The 15,247-nt window shown below is 38.1% G+C and overlaps 1 protein-coding gene across 4 annotated transcripts in view; it reads right to left on the minus strand.

Annotated features, from left to right (window-relative positions):
• Nucleotides 1-15,247, minus strand: part of LOC111146997 (diaphanous related formin 3) — a 517,296-nt gene that overhangs the window by 391,663 nt on the left and 110,386 nt on the right. For all 4 annotated transcript variants that reach the window (XM_022502826.1, XM_022502825.1, XM_022502824.1 and 1 more), the window contains one exon: nucleotides 112-242. In XM_022502826.1, coding sequence (XP_022358534.1) covers nucleotides 112-242 — 131 coding nt within the window. The remainder of the gene's footprint in view (nucleotides 1-111; nucleotides 243-15,247) is intronic.

The following is a 15,247-nucleotide window of genomic DNA, read 5'->3' on the forward strand; positions in this document are numbered from 1 at the left end:
ATACCACCTATTTACAGGTGCTATGAAAAAAGTATTAAATAAAAATAACAGATTAATGACATCTTTTTCATTTACTAGCATGCCCTGATGACATTCAGACAGATGAATTACCTCACAGGATTACTAGTCAAAGACACGCGGAGGGACTCCAGGCACGTGACAAGTCTCTCATCTGCACACCCCATTTTCAGTTCATGGATGAATTCCTGAGGTGTGATCTGTCGCCGACTCTTAAGACTTCCCTGTAAATTTAAATAAATAAATAAATAAATCGATCTTCATTAAAGTAGTATCTATTACATTAATCCAACCTTTCATATTAGCAGCCGCACACGCCTACCCTGAGCGTGTGATTTCCTTCTGCCCACAAATATAGAGCATAATCCAAGATACTCACAGAAGATAAAAACACCAAAAAGATTTGCAAATTTAAAGGACTTTTTCAAATCCCAAATGTCATGGAAAAGAGTGATAGTACTTACCACAGAAATATCTGAAAATATAGTCATCCATTTTAGGCCCATGCAAAATAAAAGGCAAACATCAATACAGGAACCACCCTATTAAAATTAGTATTCTGAGCACCACCAAAAATGGTGGTAAGTCATTAATTGACTCAACTACCACCAGGTGCCCGGTTCTAAGCACAGTAAACACAGAGATTATCAAAACCTAAGTCTGGAAAGAGAAATGCAAGCAAGTGAATAATACTTTTCAGTGCAGTCTAATTCCTATAATGGGGTACCAAGGCACTCAGAGCCATGAGGCAAAGCCCTAATTTGGTGGAGGGAAGCTTGAGTAACACGGAGAAGGAAATCAGTTAAGAAGCCTAAGAATTAGGAACTCCTTCCAGACTAACACATGGCACACATGAAGGACCACAAAAAACAAAACAAAACAAAACAAAAAAAACAGAAGCACTTACAACAGAATGAAGCTAGCGTCCAGATCATGGAGGGACAGAGCACTGCTGTCCAATTAGATTTTCCAGGGCAGTATTGGAAGGCAAACTCTGGCAGATTTTAAGAGTTGGAGTTCACTCATCAGGCAGTATTTAATGCTTACTAAGTGCCAGACACTGTTCTAAGCATTATACAGAGAATAGTAAACAAGGGACAAAAATCCCTAGATGCATGGAGCTTTCTTTCTTCTCCATGGAGAAGAAGAAACCCAGGCAGACAATAAAGGAAATAAGCAGTTAAAATAGTTGCTTTGTGGCTAGTAGAAAGTGCTCCAGAAAAAAACAAAAGCAGAGAAGAGGATTAAGGAGCCCAGGAGGTGGTTGACAATTTCAAACGGTGTGCTCACAGAAAGACTCACAGAAGAATCCGAAGGCCTCAAACTTGTATATTAGAGTAAAGATCTGAAGGAGAGAGAAGTAAGCATACTGGTAATTGAAAAGTTGTGATGGAAGGGACTGTAACCTCACAGGCCACCAAAGGAACTTTGACTTTTATTTTCAGATCAGTAGCATCAGAAGACCCGTTAAGAAGACACAAAGACAGTCCAGATGGAAAATGATGAGCATGATGAACAGTCAAGTCTGGAATTGTATCTATGTCAATTACAGATTATATATCCAAGGGGAAGGAATTAATACATGTTCAAAAGCAGGTTAGTAGGGATGGCAGGAAATCAGATGCATTTTTTCATTTTTCTTTCTTATTATTAATCTGCCATAATATTGTCCAAGGAAACTTTCCCAATAATGCAAAACAAATTGGCATGGGAAAGACTGATGGTTTTCATCAATAGCAATGTGGTAATTTTTTTTTCAAAGATTTTATTTATTTATTTGACAGACAGAGATCACAAGTAGGCAGAGAGGCAGGCAGAGAGAGAGGAAGGGAAGCAGGCTCCCTGCTGAGCAGAGAGCCCGAAGCGGGACTCGATCCCAGGACCCTGAGATCATGACCCGAGCCGAAGGCAGCGGCTTAACCCACTGAGCCACCCAGGCGCCCCAATAGCAATGTGGTAATTTACTAAAGAAAATTTTATGAGCAAAATCTCAGAATAAAGAAAATAAAGTGGAAAGCTGAACTGAAATGGTGAGAACAGTGAAAATAAGTACTTTTTAAAAAAAAAAAAATCAGTGACTATGTTATGTATCATAAAAAGAATATATTTAACTTGTCCTGACATAGTGTTTATCAGCGTCTTTTTCTGCTTTAAATTATGTATTGCCTGTTCAGCACAGAAAATCTGGAAAACAAAAAAGCAATAGGGAAAACAAAAAAGCCCCAAAATGAATATTTGGTATTGAGGTGTTTTTTCCCTCATACAAGAATATGTACATAATATCCCATATACATTCATAAACACCTGTACTTTACTTTCAAAAATATTATAGCACACACACTGTTCCGTAGGCTACTTTTATTTTTAGTCATGTTTCATAAACACATCCTAGCATCTTCAATGAAATTTTTTTTTCCTGCCTACAGACTATTAACATACTTAATTACTTACCTAATTTAGATGGGTATCATTGGGCATGTAGGTTGCTTAGCACAATTTCTTGGTATCTTAATTTTTCAAGCTTCATGTGCATATTATCAGGCCAATATTTTTAATCCAAATGTATGCCAACAGAAGTTGAACCAGATGATCTTTTTGGAGTACTTGATATTTTTAGTATTTGATTCAGTACTCTGAATTTATCATTGAAATAATGATGATGGAGGGGAGAGGGGTTCAAAACAAACCAAAACTGTTGTGATCAACTGGTTCCCTTCAATAATAAATGGGTAAGACCATCTCATCAATACTTTTCAAATGTAAGAATAAAAAGCAGTAAATGAATTTGAACAAAAAAATAAAATAAAATAAAAAAGCAGTCTTCTGCCCCACCACTTAACCTTATCTTTCAGAGGCAATCAATTTCATTCCCTTAACTTTCTTCTGATAGCTACTTAATATGTCTAAATCAGATGTTTACTCTGCTCTCTTTAAACTTGTAAGTTTTCAGTATTACCTTTGACTTCTATTATGAAAGGTAATGATTTAGTCATCTTAAAACATTAGAATTTGTACTCTTCCACCATCTGACTATAGTTAAAGGTAAACTCAATTGAGCCAAAAGAGGTCAATTCCATGAAATGGAAGTTCTAGGAGATTCAGAGATTGTTGGATAACTGAACTTAATAATTCTTTAGTTTGTTTCATGATACAAAATACAACATCATATACCCCCATTCATAAAGTCTTCCAGCTACTATAATTCCCATGTTGGTTAAGACAACACGTTGGGTCCCCTAAAAGCAAGAACACAAGAAACATCTTGGCTCTTACCATTCCTGTTCAGTATTGTACTGCAGATACTAGCTAGTGTGGTAAGGCAACAATGATAGACCGTTTAGAAAAGAAGTAGTAAAACTGCCTATTTGCAAACGAAATCGTCTACATGAATTTAGCAAGATCACAGAATAAAAGCTCAAACTAATTTTATTTCTAAATACTACTCACATTGGGGAAATAAAATTTTACTATTTCTCATTTTTAATAGCATCAAAAGAGTCCTCACAAAATACTCAGGAAAATTTCTAAGAAAAGATGAGAAATACTTATATTCTAAGAAGTACAAAACGTTGTGAGGAGGTATTAAAGATGACCTAAATAAATGATGTTATGCCAGGTTCATGACATGCCAACAGAAGACTTGATATTTTTAAGACATTGTTTAGAAATACATTTTCTGAAGAACAATCTATATATTCCATGCATTCACCATTGAAATATCAGTAAGTTTTGCAGAAATTGAGAAGCAGCTTCTAAAATTTATATGGAAATAAATAAACAAAATATATACGGAAATGCAGGAAACCTAAAATAGAATAATTTAGAAGAATAAAGTTGGGGGAATTTCCCCTGATTTCAAGACTTACTATAAAGCTACTGTAATCAAGCTAGAATGGTATCAATAGAACAGACTCCAGAAATACACTTGCTCCTACGTGGTCAATGACTTTCAACAACAGTGTTAATATAATTCAATGGGGCAAGAATCTCCTCAACAAATAGTATTGGAAGAACTGGACATCTAAATGAGAGAAAGTGAACCTAGACCTTGGATCTAAATGTACAAGCTAAAATTTAATGTCTACAAGAAAACATAGATGAAAATCTTCACTTCCTTCAGGAAGGCAAAGATTTCTTAGGACAAATGGCATTAACTATAAAATTGATAAATTAGACTTCATCAGAATTTCAACCTTCTGCTTTGCAAACAACTCTTAAGATAGTTTCATTAAGACCATGAAAAGTAAACCACAGATTAGGAGAAAATATCTGCAGTACAAACTAAGAAGTGTGCAGAATGAGACTTAACTCTACATAACAAGCTACGTGAGCCCCTTACTGGTTTGTTAGTGCTGGCAGAAAACACAGGAGTCCTCGGTTAGAGACAAAGGACTTTATGATGCGTCTACTAGTGCTCCAACCCCCCAAGTCCCACAGGGGCACCACAGGCCTCCCTGATGGATGCCTGCACATGGAGTGCATTGCATTATAGGACACTAAACTTGGGGGACTCCTCAGTGTTTTACTGACGAATAACAAGTCTGCTCACTGTCTACAAGAAGACCTAACTACCTCTCAAGGCAGCTCACTGCAAACGCAACACTGAGAAATGGTTTGGGTAAGGAGCAGTTGGGCCTTGTCTTCTTGGGGTAACCAGAATAAATATACAGGGATACTCAGGGCACATGGCAGACTGTCTCTCCCAACAATAAATGTATTGCATAAAAATTTGTATTCAGAACATTTAATGAAGTCCTACAACTCAGTACAAATAAAACAGCCCAATTAAAAAATGATCAAAGACTTCCCCCAAAGAAGATATATGAATGGCCAGTAATGACATTAAATAATGTTCAAGATCATTTGTCACCAGGGAATTTCAGCTTAAAACCAGAAAGTAAGTTAAAAAAAAGAAAAAAAGAAAAACAAAAACAAAAAAAAAACAAAAACAAAAAACCCCACAAACGGAATATCACTGCACACCCCCAAGAATGGGGAGGATGTAAAGCACCTAAAACTCACCTACACTACCGATGGAAATGTAAAATGGTATCGCCACTTTGACAGAAAGTTTGGCTGTTTCCTTTAAATATATACAGAATAGTGGACTCGTCAATTGCACAACTAGGTGGTTTTATTTTCTTTGTTTTTTATCTATTTATTTATTTGTTTGTTTGTTTGACAGAAAGAGAGAGAGATCAAAAGTAGGCAGAGAAACGGGGGGTGGTGGGGGAAGCAGGCTCCCTGCTGAGCAGAGAACCTGATGCAGGGCTTGATCCCAGGACCCTGAGATCATGACCCAAGCAGAAGGCAGAGGCTTAACCCACTGAGCTACCCAGGCGCCCCTGCACAGAAGTAAAAATAAAACTTACAACAAAAAATCATTCATACAAAGTGCAGAGCCACTTCATTTGTAAGAATCAAAGACTGGGAACAACCCAAGCATTCATCAAGTTGTGGTATATCTATACAATAGAATACTATGCAACAATAAAAAATTCAATGATAATGCAACCAGACAGATGAATCAAAAGCAAAAACAAAAACCTGCTGAGTTAAATCAAGCAAGAAAAATTACATAATGTAGGTTGTATGTATATGAAAGACCAAGACCAAGCTGTCAATCTTTTGTCCAGCAACAATCTCTGGTTCAAGGCATAGAAGCAAATCTGTAAACAGTTTTTACTGTGTTTGGGTGAAAGACAGAGGTAAAGACAGGCAATATTTTAAATTGGACAGCAAGTAGATTTTACCAATCAAAACTGGGAAAGACAGAATAATCTGGCTAAAAATAATTGTTTATTTCAGCCATAGTTAAGTGTTTCCAGTTTGAGCAATTTATCATATAAGAACTTTTGCATTTTCACCTGAGATTCCTTCCTCTTAACACCCTCCCCTTACCCAAACCCTCACCATCACTACTGCACTCTGGCACAGGTCTACTCCTGGGCTGAAACCAACTTCCTGCAACAGGCCCTTAGTGAGCCACAAAACGTGAGCCACCATCTATGGATTCCTTGTTCTTAATGGTCACCACTCTGTATTAAAAGAATTTTAACTACTATTGATTATGTAAAGGACATTTTGAGCACCTACTCTTTCCAGACAGCGTTTACATGATGTAGATACTTGATGTAGATACAATGCAGATACCTTGTATACATAAAGTCCAAGTCAAAGACTACTCCAATCTAGGTTTTTGGCCCAAGCCAAAATGTAATGCTATCTACTTAAATGGGGAAGATGAAAGAAGTAAAATAAGTGGTAAGGGAAGTAGCTATTTGAGAGTCCCAAATCTGAGCAAATAACATTTTCCTAAGGAAATAACATTTGAGCGGGAACCTGGGTGGCTTGGTCAAGTTAAGTGTCCAACTCTTGATTTCTGCTCAGGTCATGATATCAGGGTCATGAGACTGGGCCCCGCATCAGGCTCTGCACTGAGGAAAGTCTGCTTGAAATTCTCTCTGTTCACCTCTTCCCATTCATACACACACACACACACACACACACACACACACACACTCCAATAAATAAATCAAGGAAGGGAGGGAGGGAGCGAAAGAGAGAGAGACAAAAAGAAGGGAAGAAGGGAGGGAAGCAGAGAGGAAGAGAGAGGAAAGAAGAGAGGGAGGTAGGGTGGGAGATAGCATTTGAACAGAGACCAGAATGAAGAGGAGGGAGAGACAAGGGACATCTGCAAGAAGGGAGTTTCAAGCCAAAGGAAAAGGCAGGAAAGAGCTGGATAGATTCAAAGGACAGCAAAAAGACACTCAAAATGCCAGGGAACGTGACAAAGAGTTGTAGAGGACAAGGAGAGACATAATAAACTGGTTGGTGCCTGGTCCCAGAGGTAGAGGATGGACAAACTGCAGCCTGAGTGCCAAATGTTTTTATAGGACTCTAGAGCTAAGAGTATTTCTTACATTTTTAAAAGCTTATAAAAAGGAAGGACAGGAAGACAAAACATGGACACCAGTACAAGTAACTGAAACCCTGGGTGACTTACAAAGCCTGAAATGTTTACCGTCAGGCCATTTCATACAAAAATTTGCCAGTCCCTAATGAGTCTTACACACCATGATGAGTGCTTTGGATTTTATTCTGAGTGGATGGAAAGCTACTGGAAGATACCCAGCAGATAAATGTTAAGGTCTATTAAAATCAAACACTTCTAAAAGATTATTCTAGCTACTGTGTGGCAACAGACTGTGAGTAGTAAAATGTGAAACAAGATGACCAATAAGAGGGCTAGCATACTGTCTGGTCAAGAGTTGACAGCAGCCTGGTATAAGGAGCCAGTGACAGAAGGCATGAGATTGGCTCAATATGAAGTTAGATCAGACAAGACTAGCTCAGAGTCTGGAGGTGAGGTGTGAAAGAAGTTAAATTCAAAGATGATGCCAAAGTTTTTTGGTCTTAACAACTGAGTGAGCAGTACTGCCATCCACTTGCTCACTGAGACCCTGTCAACAGTGGCATGAGTCGTAGATTGGGGATAAACCTGGTCAGAAGGTTAAGGGGAAAGCAAGAAGAATGAACAACTCCTTTGAGTAGCTTTCCCATAAAGGAGAGCAAAGAATGGGGGCAGCAGCTGGAACGGATCCTACAGTGGGATTTTCGGGGGGTGGGGAGGTTGGAACCACACCATGTTTGCACGCTGATGGGAATAACCAAGCAGGGGGAAAGAAACTGATAATGCATAAGGCAGGTACATATGGGGGCGCCTGGGTGGCACAGTGGGTTAAACCTCTGCCTTCAGCTCAAGTCATGATCTCAGGGCCCTGGGATCGAGCCCCACATCGGGCTCTCTGCTCAGCAGGGAGTCTGCTTCCCCCCCCACCCCACTCTTTCTGCCTGCCTCTCTGCCTGCTTGTGATCTCTGGGAAATAAATAACTAAAACCTTTAAAAAAAAAAAAAAGAAAGTAAGAAAAGAAAAAAAAAAAGCAAAGGTAGGTATGTATGCAGGACAAGAAACAAGTAAACAAAAAACTAAAGCAGATGACACAGGATGTGACCTAGGATATAAGAAGAAGGGTTGATTTTACACTGTCACCAGTAAGGTCCAGCACTGAAAGAAGAGCCAAAGCAGAGACGAAGGGGAAAGATTCAGGCAGACTGTTAGACCTGGTGGTCAGGAAATGAGGTGTGAAAGTTCTCTTCTGATTGCATCCACCTTCTTGGGGATAGAAATAGCAATATAATCAGCTAAAAGTGAGGACGCAGAGTTGGAGATAGAAGAAAAGGTCTGAAATCTTTTTCAGAAAGTCACGAAGTGCACTGACAAGGGCCATGTGGTGGGGTTACGGGCTTACCTGTCGACTGCGGTCATTCAGAAAACACTAGTCAGTGTGCTGCATCCTTCTTCCCAGATGCAGGCTGTGCGGAGATGCAAAGGCAGAGGAAGCAGGAAGTTGAGTTTAACCAAGGGCAGGGTTTATATGGACCGAGAGGCAAACGAACAGATTATTCCTCAAGGTAACAACAGAGTATGTGTTTAAGGTCAATAAAAAAAGAAGGGCATGGCTGTTAGAAGGCAATGGATACAAATAAATGGTAGAGTCAGTGGATCAGCCATTCTAAAAAGGTTATGGAATTCTTACAGTGGGAATAGTAAGTAAGCAGAAAAATCGAGAATGCTCAAGAAAGTTTGTAGACCCTATTTATAGGTGGTATCTTAACCTGAGGCACTGAGTGGTTGAGATTGGGTAGAAAAACAAAGACTGTTGGAACTGAGAAATGTGAGGAATGAGAGGATGGAAATGTTGGATGGATCCTCTAAGTGAATGATGATAGCAGGGCAGCAGTAGTAGCAGGAGGAAAAGCAAAGGCTTGGGAGCCATATGAATAAGAAGGGAGCTACGACTAAGGAGTCTGTCAGTTCATGCCAGCACCTCTTTGTGTGAGGCCTTCTCCACTGAAATGCATCCACTAGGACAGCATCTTCTGCCGCCTAAGTCATGACTGTGCCATCAGTCCCTCAGAATATGCCAGGCGTTCAGTGAATGAATGAATGAAAGGTTGTAATAAAATCGAAGGTATGCATAGACGAAGGATGAAAACAAGAAAGGAGAGGAAGATAAGTCACCAGAAAAAATTTCTGGAAGAAAGAACACTTAGAAAAGAAGATCTCAAATTAAAGACATAGGAAGTAGACCAGATAACTGGGTGATCAGCTTTCGGCAGGATTTCTCCCTTTTATTAGAGTACTATCAACATACAGGTACATAAGAAATGAAATTGTGGGGAGAAATAGGATATATGAATAATCAGAAATATTCCTTTTAAGTGCAGCTCTTCTTGTGTTTCTTTCATTTTACAGAACTTCAAAGGAAACAGGAAGTAGGGAGAGAGAGGAAGGACACTCACGTCTGCCTATCTCTGATTCCATTAGCCATGAAGATGAAAATACTTAGAAAGCTTTATCCCCTGTGGTATCAAAACACATTAGTGAGATAAGGATGTCTGCCTGACATCACAAAAATTAGAAGGCTATTTATCCAACATAATTTTTAAATCTTTTAATCCCCTAGTAAATTTTATTCTGAAATACCAAATGCAAGATAGAAAAGTACATAACATTTCCCTTGTCAGATTCTTATTAAATGTATTCTAAGGTACAAAAAGTAATAAGGTATTAAAAAAAAAATACGTACTTTCATCACATACTTCCTTCACAATTTCTGTATTTCTAAAACCAAATATTCCTTCTTTTGCTATGTACTATTCAAGGTAATGGTAGTCATTTTTGTACCTATGCTCATGCCGCATTTCATCTCCGTTCAGGTATCAGACCTGTTCACTAAGTTTCTCCATTATCCTATTTCATTAACTTGTTTGCAGAATTTGAAATACCTTTTCTATGATAAATTAAAAATATATCTCCTTTCCAGTTACCAGTAGAAAATATTAAAGAACTTTTTCAATATTGAATGATTCCCCCACAAGCATGGAGACCCTTTAATGATGACCTAATTTCAAAGATAGTAAAAAAAGCTGTCCCTAGAAAGTCTGCATGCTCTGTAGGAAGAGGACACCCCCTAAGGTATATGTGGATGAGGACAATCAACTTTTAATCCTAGTAGAATGTCTAATACATGACAGTTGTTTTAAGCAAGTTTGCCTATGTTACCTGAGACATCACAGAAGTTAGAAATTATATTCTTACACACAACTACAATCATTATAAACTATTACTAAACTCATTAAATCATACCCTATTCCTCCCAGAGTGTAGCCTGTACCCAAATATCCTGTACTACCTCCTCAATGGCAGGTAACAGTCGCTTATACCTAAACCCATAAGGAAAAAATCAGCATGTTTTATTTAACATGACCCAAAATATATAACCTCTAGTGGTTAAAAACTTAAAACTGGAGGGACTGTAAGAAAGCATTAAAACCTTAACTGATTTTTATATGCAGTTATTAGACTCCAGATCCCTCTCCATGACATTCACTTTGTAATTTTTAGCAGGTAAAGAACAAAAGATTCTGCAAAGAACAAAAAATTCCCAACAATGTGATGCTAAAGGAGTCAAAAAGCCTCAGTTCTCATAGTGATATAAGTGTGTGTGCGTGCATATGCGCACCACGTGCGCACGCGCACACACACACACACACACACACACACACACACAGTCTTACCTGGGCGGGAAGGGAGTGTATGCCTCTTTCTCTCTGTATGTCAGTAACTAGAAGTTAACTGTCTCAGTTTCTCTTTAGCATTGTAACTCCTGTATTCTTGGTACCTAATTTAGGTGATGAGACTAGCAGAGATAAATAAGATAATATGAAATGTGGAGACTATTTAAAGAAATAGTTTGCACCGATAATGACAGTATTTTAAGAAAACTGCAGAGTCAGCACTGTGCAAAATAAGGGTAAGCAGCGTTGTTGCCAAGGGGGTAATTATAATCTAAATTACTATCATGTATATTACTACTAAAATGCATTGCAACAATTTTCTTGCATTTTTCAAATGATTTCTAGCATCTCTAATGTCACTGATCAACAGAAACACTAAGCTGTCATTGCTCTATGAATTACTTGTTTTCAGAACATTTACAACCCCAACAGAGCTCCAGTACCAATAAAATCTGTTATTCAGAGAGGATATTATGCAAACTCATAGTAGACAACTACGAGCAATGAAAAGTACTGCAGAAAGGGGCGTTCACCAACAACAACAAAAAAAGTTTAGCAAAGAGTTCCTTTTAGGAGTTATTATATTTTTTCCATAAACACTTAATGAGCACCATTATGTACCAAGAGCTCTGCCTATAATTTTGGAGGCTGCTTTTAGTATACATTAAAAACAGCATACGTTAAACGTTTAGAATTATCAAGTACATCTTATAAAGAAACATGATTAAAAAAAGAAACCAGATTGATCCAACACTAATTTTAGCAACTCAGAAATTAGCCTGAATAAAAGAAATTCAGCACGTTACATTCCTATTATCCGTCAATACCTAACTAGCATCAACATTCCTGCTATTCACAGGAAAGCATACTCACATTAGCCCATTGCCTTCAATAGGACACTTGAATTTTTGGACTATTTGGTGTATCTAAGAAGTTTTCTTCAACTGCTGAATGCGATATCCTGCTATTATAGCACTTCTGCCTGGTTACCATGACCAGAACTGAGGCGTTCTTTTAGTTTAGTTTTGTTTTTTTTGTTTTGTTTTTTTGTTTTGTTTTGTTTTGTTTTTTTAGACAGAGAGTACACAGGCAGGACAAGGTAGGGATGTTGAAGAGAGAAGAAGAGAGAGAGATGTTGAAGAGAGAAGAAGGAGAGAGAGAATCTTAAGAAAGCTCCCCGCCCAGCACGGGACTCAACCTCATGACCCTGAGACCATGACCTGAGCCGAAATCAAGAGCCTGACACTTAAACAACTGAGCCACCAAGCGCCCCTGTTCTTTTAGCTTTTAAACCTCAAAAGGATGTACCGTTAACAGTTAACAGTCAACTGCTTCCACCCATAGCCAGAGAACAGAAGCCACACACCAGAACACATGGCATGAACCATAACATGCAGTTATAAAAAAGAAAAAGGGTATTTCTGAAGCTTACGGAATGATTTTCGTGATAAAGTTGGAAGTGGAAAAATTAGCAAAGAATTTAATAACTGTGTTTATGAAAAGGTATTAGACAATAAACATCTGTTTATTTTATAAAAAGCAGGAAGAAATAATCGGGAACATTCCTGAGATTGTGTACCTTCAGGGAGCAGATGGGAATATAAGAGGTAAGACAGAGAGTAGAACACCTAAGAGAGAAGTAAGTGATAATGCTTTGAGTCTACCTCTGTGTACGTTCTGACTTTTGCTTTTTCATATACTCAGAAAGGAAAAAATAGAATCAAAGAGAATAGGAAGAAAATCCTAAAGTAAGATGAATCCATATAAGTGAATCTAATTGTATTTCAAATAGATATTTATTGCAGAAAAATCAGCTAGAATATAAAAATCAAAGGAAACAGTATAAACTTGTGGTTTGAGGGAAAGGAAGAGGTATTTCGATACAGCTAGCTAAAAAAATAAAAAAATAGATATAAAATGGGTGTGTGTACAGACTATAGGTTTACTATATATGGATTTATATTTAATATACATAGATATAGGCAATTTCCAAATATGCACACACGTGTCTTATGCATATAAACATATGAACATCTACATGCGTGTGTGTGTGTGCATGTGTGTGTGTGTGTGTGTGTGTGTGTATACAAGCATGGTGTGTACATGCCCATTAGAAGACCTGATTTCTAAATAGCATTCTCCACTAAAATAAACTACTCCTTAGACAAAGAACTGATTCCAGGGCTGGGGCTAGGACACTACAGGAGGACCTTGGAAGATTTTTCACAAGATGGTAAGTAGTGCTCAAATAACGGTAAGGATGTGCCAACAGTAAGAGGAACCAGTTTGAAGGGGTTCCCATTGGTTTCTATAGGCAAGAGGGTAGGATATGGAGTAACTGCTTCGAGGGCAGGGGTTTTCCACTGGGGCTGACGGAAAGGTACTGGAACTAGACCGTGGTGATGCACACCACTGTGAAGAAACTAAATGTAATGGATTGTACACTTAAAAATGGTTAAGATGGTGATTTTTGTATTATGTAGATTTTTCCACAAAAAAAAAAAAAGTTTTACAAGACATTTATAAAACAGAAAACTGGTCATCTTAGAAGTCGGCAGTTATCTTCAAGAGAAGGAAGCAGAAGGACTAGGAGCTGCATGCGGGCCAACAGTGTCCCACTGTCCCAGCTGGGTACTGGTTACACACGTGTGTTTATTCTGTTGTTTTATCCAGCAGCATACTAAAGATTTGTCAACTGTATTATATAAATTTCATTTAAAAGTACTTAAAAACCCTATTCAAATTGACTAATTTTTATGCTTCATTCCATTTCTAAGGTTACACAGTTACATTCGAGCTGAAGTCCTTTCAAATCTTTGGGTTTCAAAGCATGCCATTTAAAAGGTCTTACAGTGAATGTGATGTTTTCTTGCTGAAAATAAAATTAAATGAAACAAGATACAGGTTGTCAAATGAGGCCACTGGTTTATATTTAGCATCTTCAACATACCTTTTAAAACTAGAAAATGTTTAGTTCGACCTAAACAACAAATTGCACTTTAAAACTAAAAAAAAAAAAAAAAAAAAAAAAGGAAAAAAGTTGGGGGGAGCTGATTAAATAAACATGGATGTTCTAATTTGCCAGCCTCTATTTGATGGTTCAATGAAGGATAAAGATCTATTTGGCACATCTGAACAGAGTAAAAAAATGTGCTGATGCTCTTAGTCATTGGTTCATTATCTTCTTTATTGTGTTGATTATGTTTATATAAGAAGAAAAACAACAAAACTTCATTGGGCATTTAACAAAAAAGAAGGGTGAGGGAGGTAAGAAAACACCAGCTGTTCCAGTCTTTAAAATCAGGCAATTTGTTTTTCAGTCCCTCCAGGTAATTGCAATTATTTGCCTCCACAATTCTGAGCACTTTCAAGTGTCATTGTTATATTTACAGTATAAGCCTTTTTTTTTCCTTTTTCTTGGTTTATAGAAGAAAACCAACTTCTTCATATACACATACCAACCTACAAATCTAACCTAAAAAAAAAAAAAATCAATATACAACAGCACAAAATGTAACATTCTTCAGATTGTTCTTAATGTAGTTAACATGAGGGATCCCTGGGTGGCTCAGTTAAACATCTGCCTTTGGCTCAGTTCGTGATCCTGTAAGGACCTATTTAGCCAGAGCGACTCCATCTTGGTTAAAAAGCCATTTTGTTGTTTGTGCAGTAAAACTTAAACTGACCCTGCCCCCGAGAAACTTACTTAGAAGCAAGTCTGGGAAACCAGTAAAATATGGTCGGCCAGTTCCTAATAACAGAGCCCAGAATACAAGGCCAGGTCGGCCAGTTCCTGATAACAGAGCCCAGAATACAAGGACCAGTCAGGCCAGGTGAAAACATCCAATCAGTAAAGCGCACAAACTATCTCCCTAACCACCAAAGAATGTAAACCCCGCCTTTTGGGCGCCAAACTTGAACGCCAATTCTGACCAGAGTAATAGGTTAATTCAAACAGCTACTAAAGGGTAAATTGTAATTCAATTGGCCACCTGCCTGTGGCCTAACATGACTATACAATGTTACAATCTCATTGGCCACTATGTGTGGCCAGGCTTTTGCTCTATAAAAGTCTGTGAGGCTGGGAGGGGTCGCTCTCTTCAGAGGTGGCCCTGACTGACTTCTAATGCTTGGCATAGAATAAAGCTTTAAATAACTTTCACTTTGTCTCAGTCTCATTTCGTTTAATAATGGACCTAACAATCCCAGAGTCCTGGAATTGAATCCCACATCAGGCTCCTTGCTCAGCAAGAAGGCTGCTTCTCCCTCTGCCTCTCCCCACTGCTTATACTCTTTCTGTCAAATAAATAAAATATTTAAAATATATTATATAGGGGCGCCTGGGTGGCTCATTCAGTTAAGCATTGGCCTTCGGCTCAGGTCATGATCCCAGGGTCCTGGGATCAAGCAGGACATCAAGCTCCCTGCTCAGCGGGGAGCCTGCTTCTCCCTCTGTCTCTGTCCCTCCCCACCCCCAAAACTAGTGGGCTCCCTTGCTTTCTTTTTCTCTCTCTCTCTCTCTCTCTCTCAAATAATCTTTAAAGTATATATATATATATATATATATATATATATATATATATA

Source organism: Enhydra lutris, unplaced genomic scaffold (assembly GCF_002288905.1).
Source record: "Enhydra lutris kenyoni isolate GAN:26980312 unplaced genomic scaffold, ASM228890v2 scaffoldscaffold15, whole genome shotgun sequence".
Classification (NCBI taxonomy): Eukaryota; Metazoa; Chordata; class Mammalia; order Carnivora; family Mustelidae; genus Enhydra; species Enhydra lutris.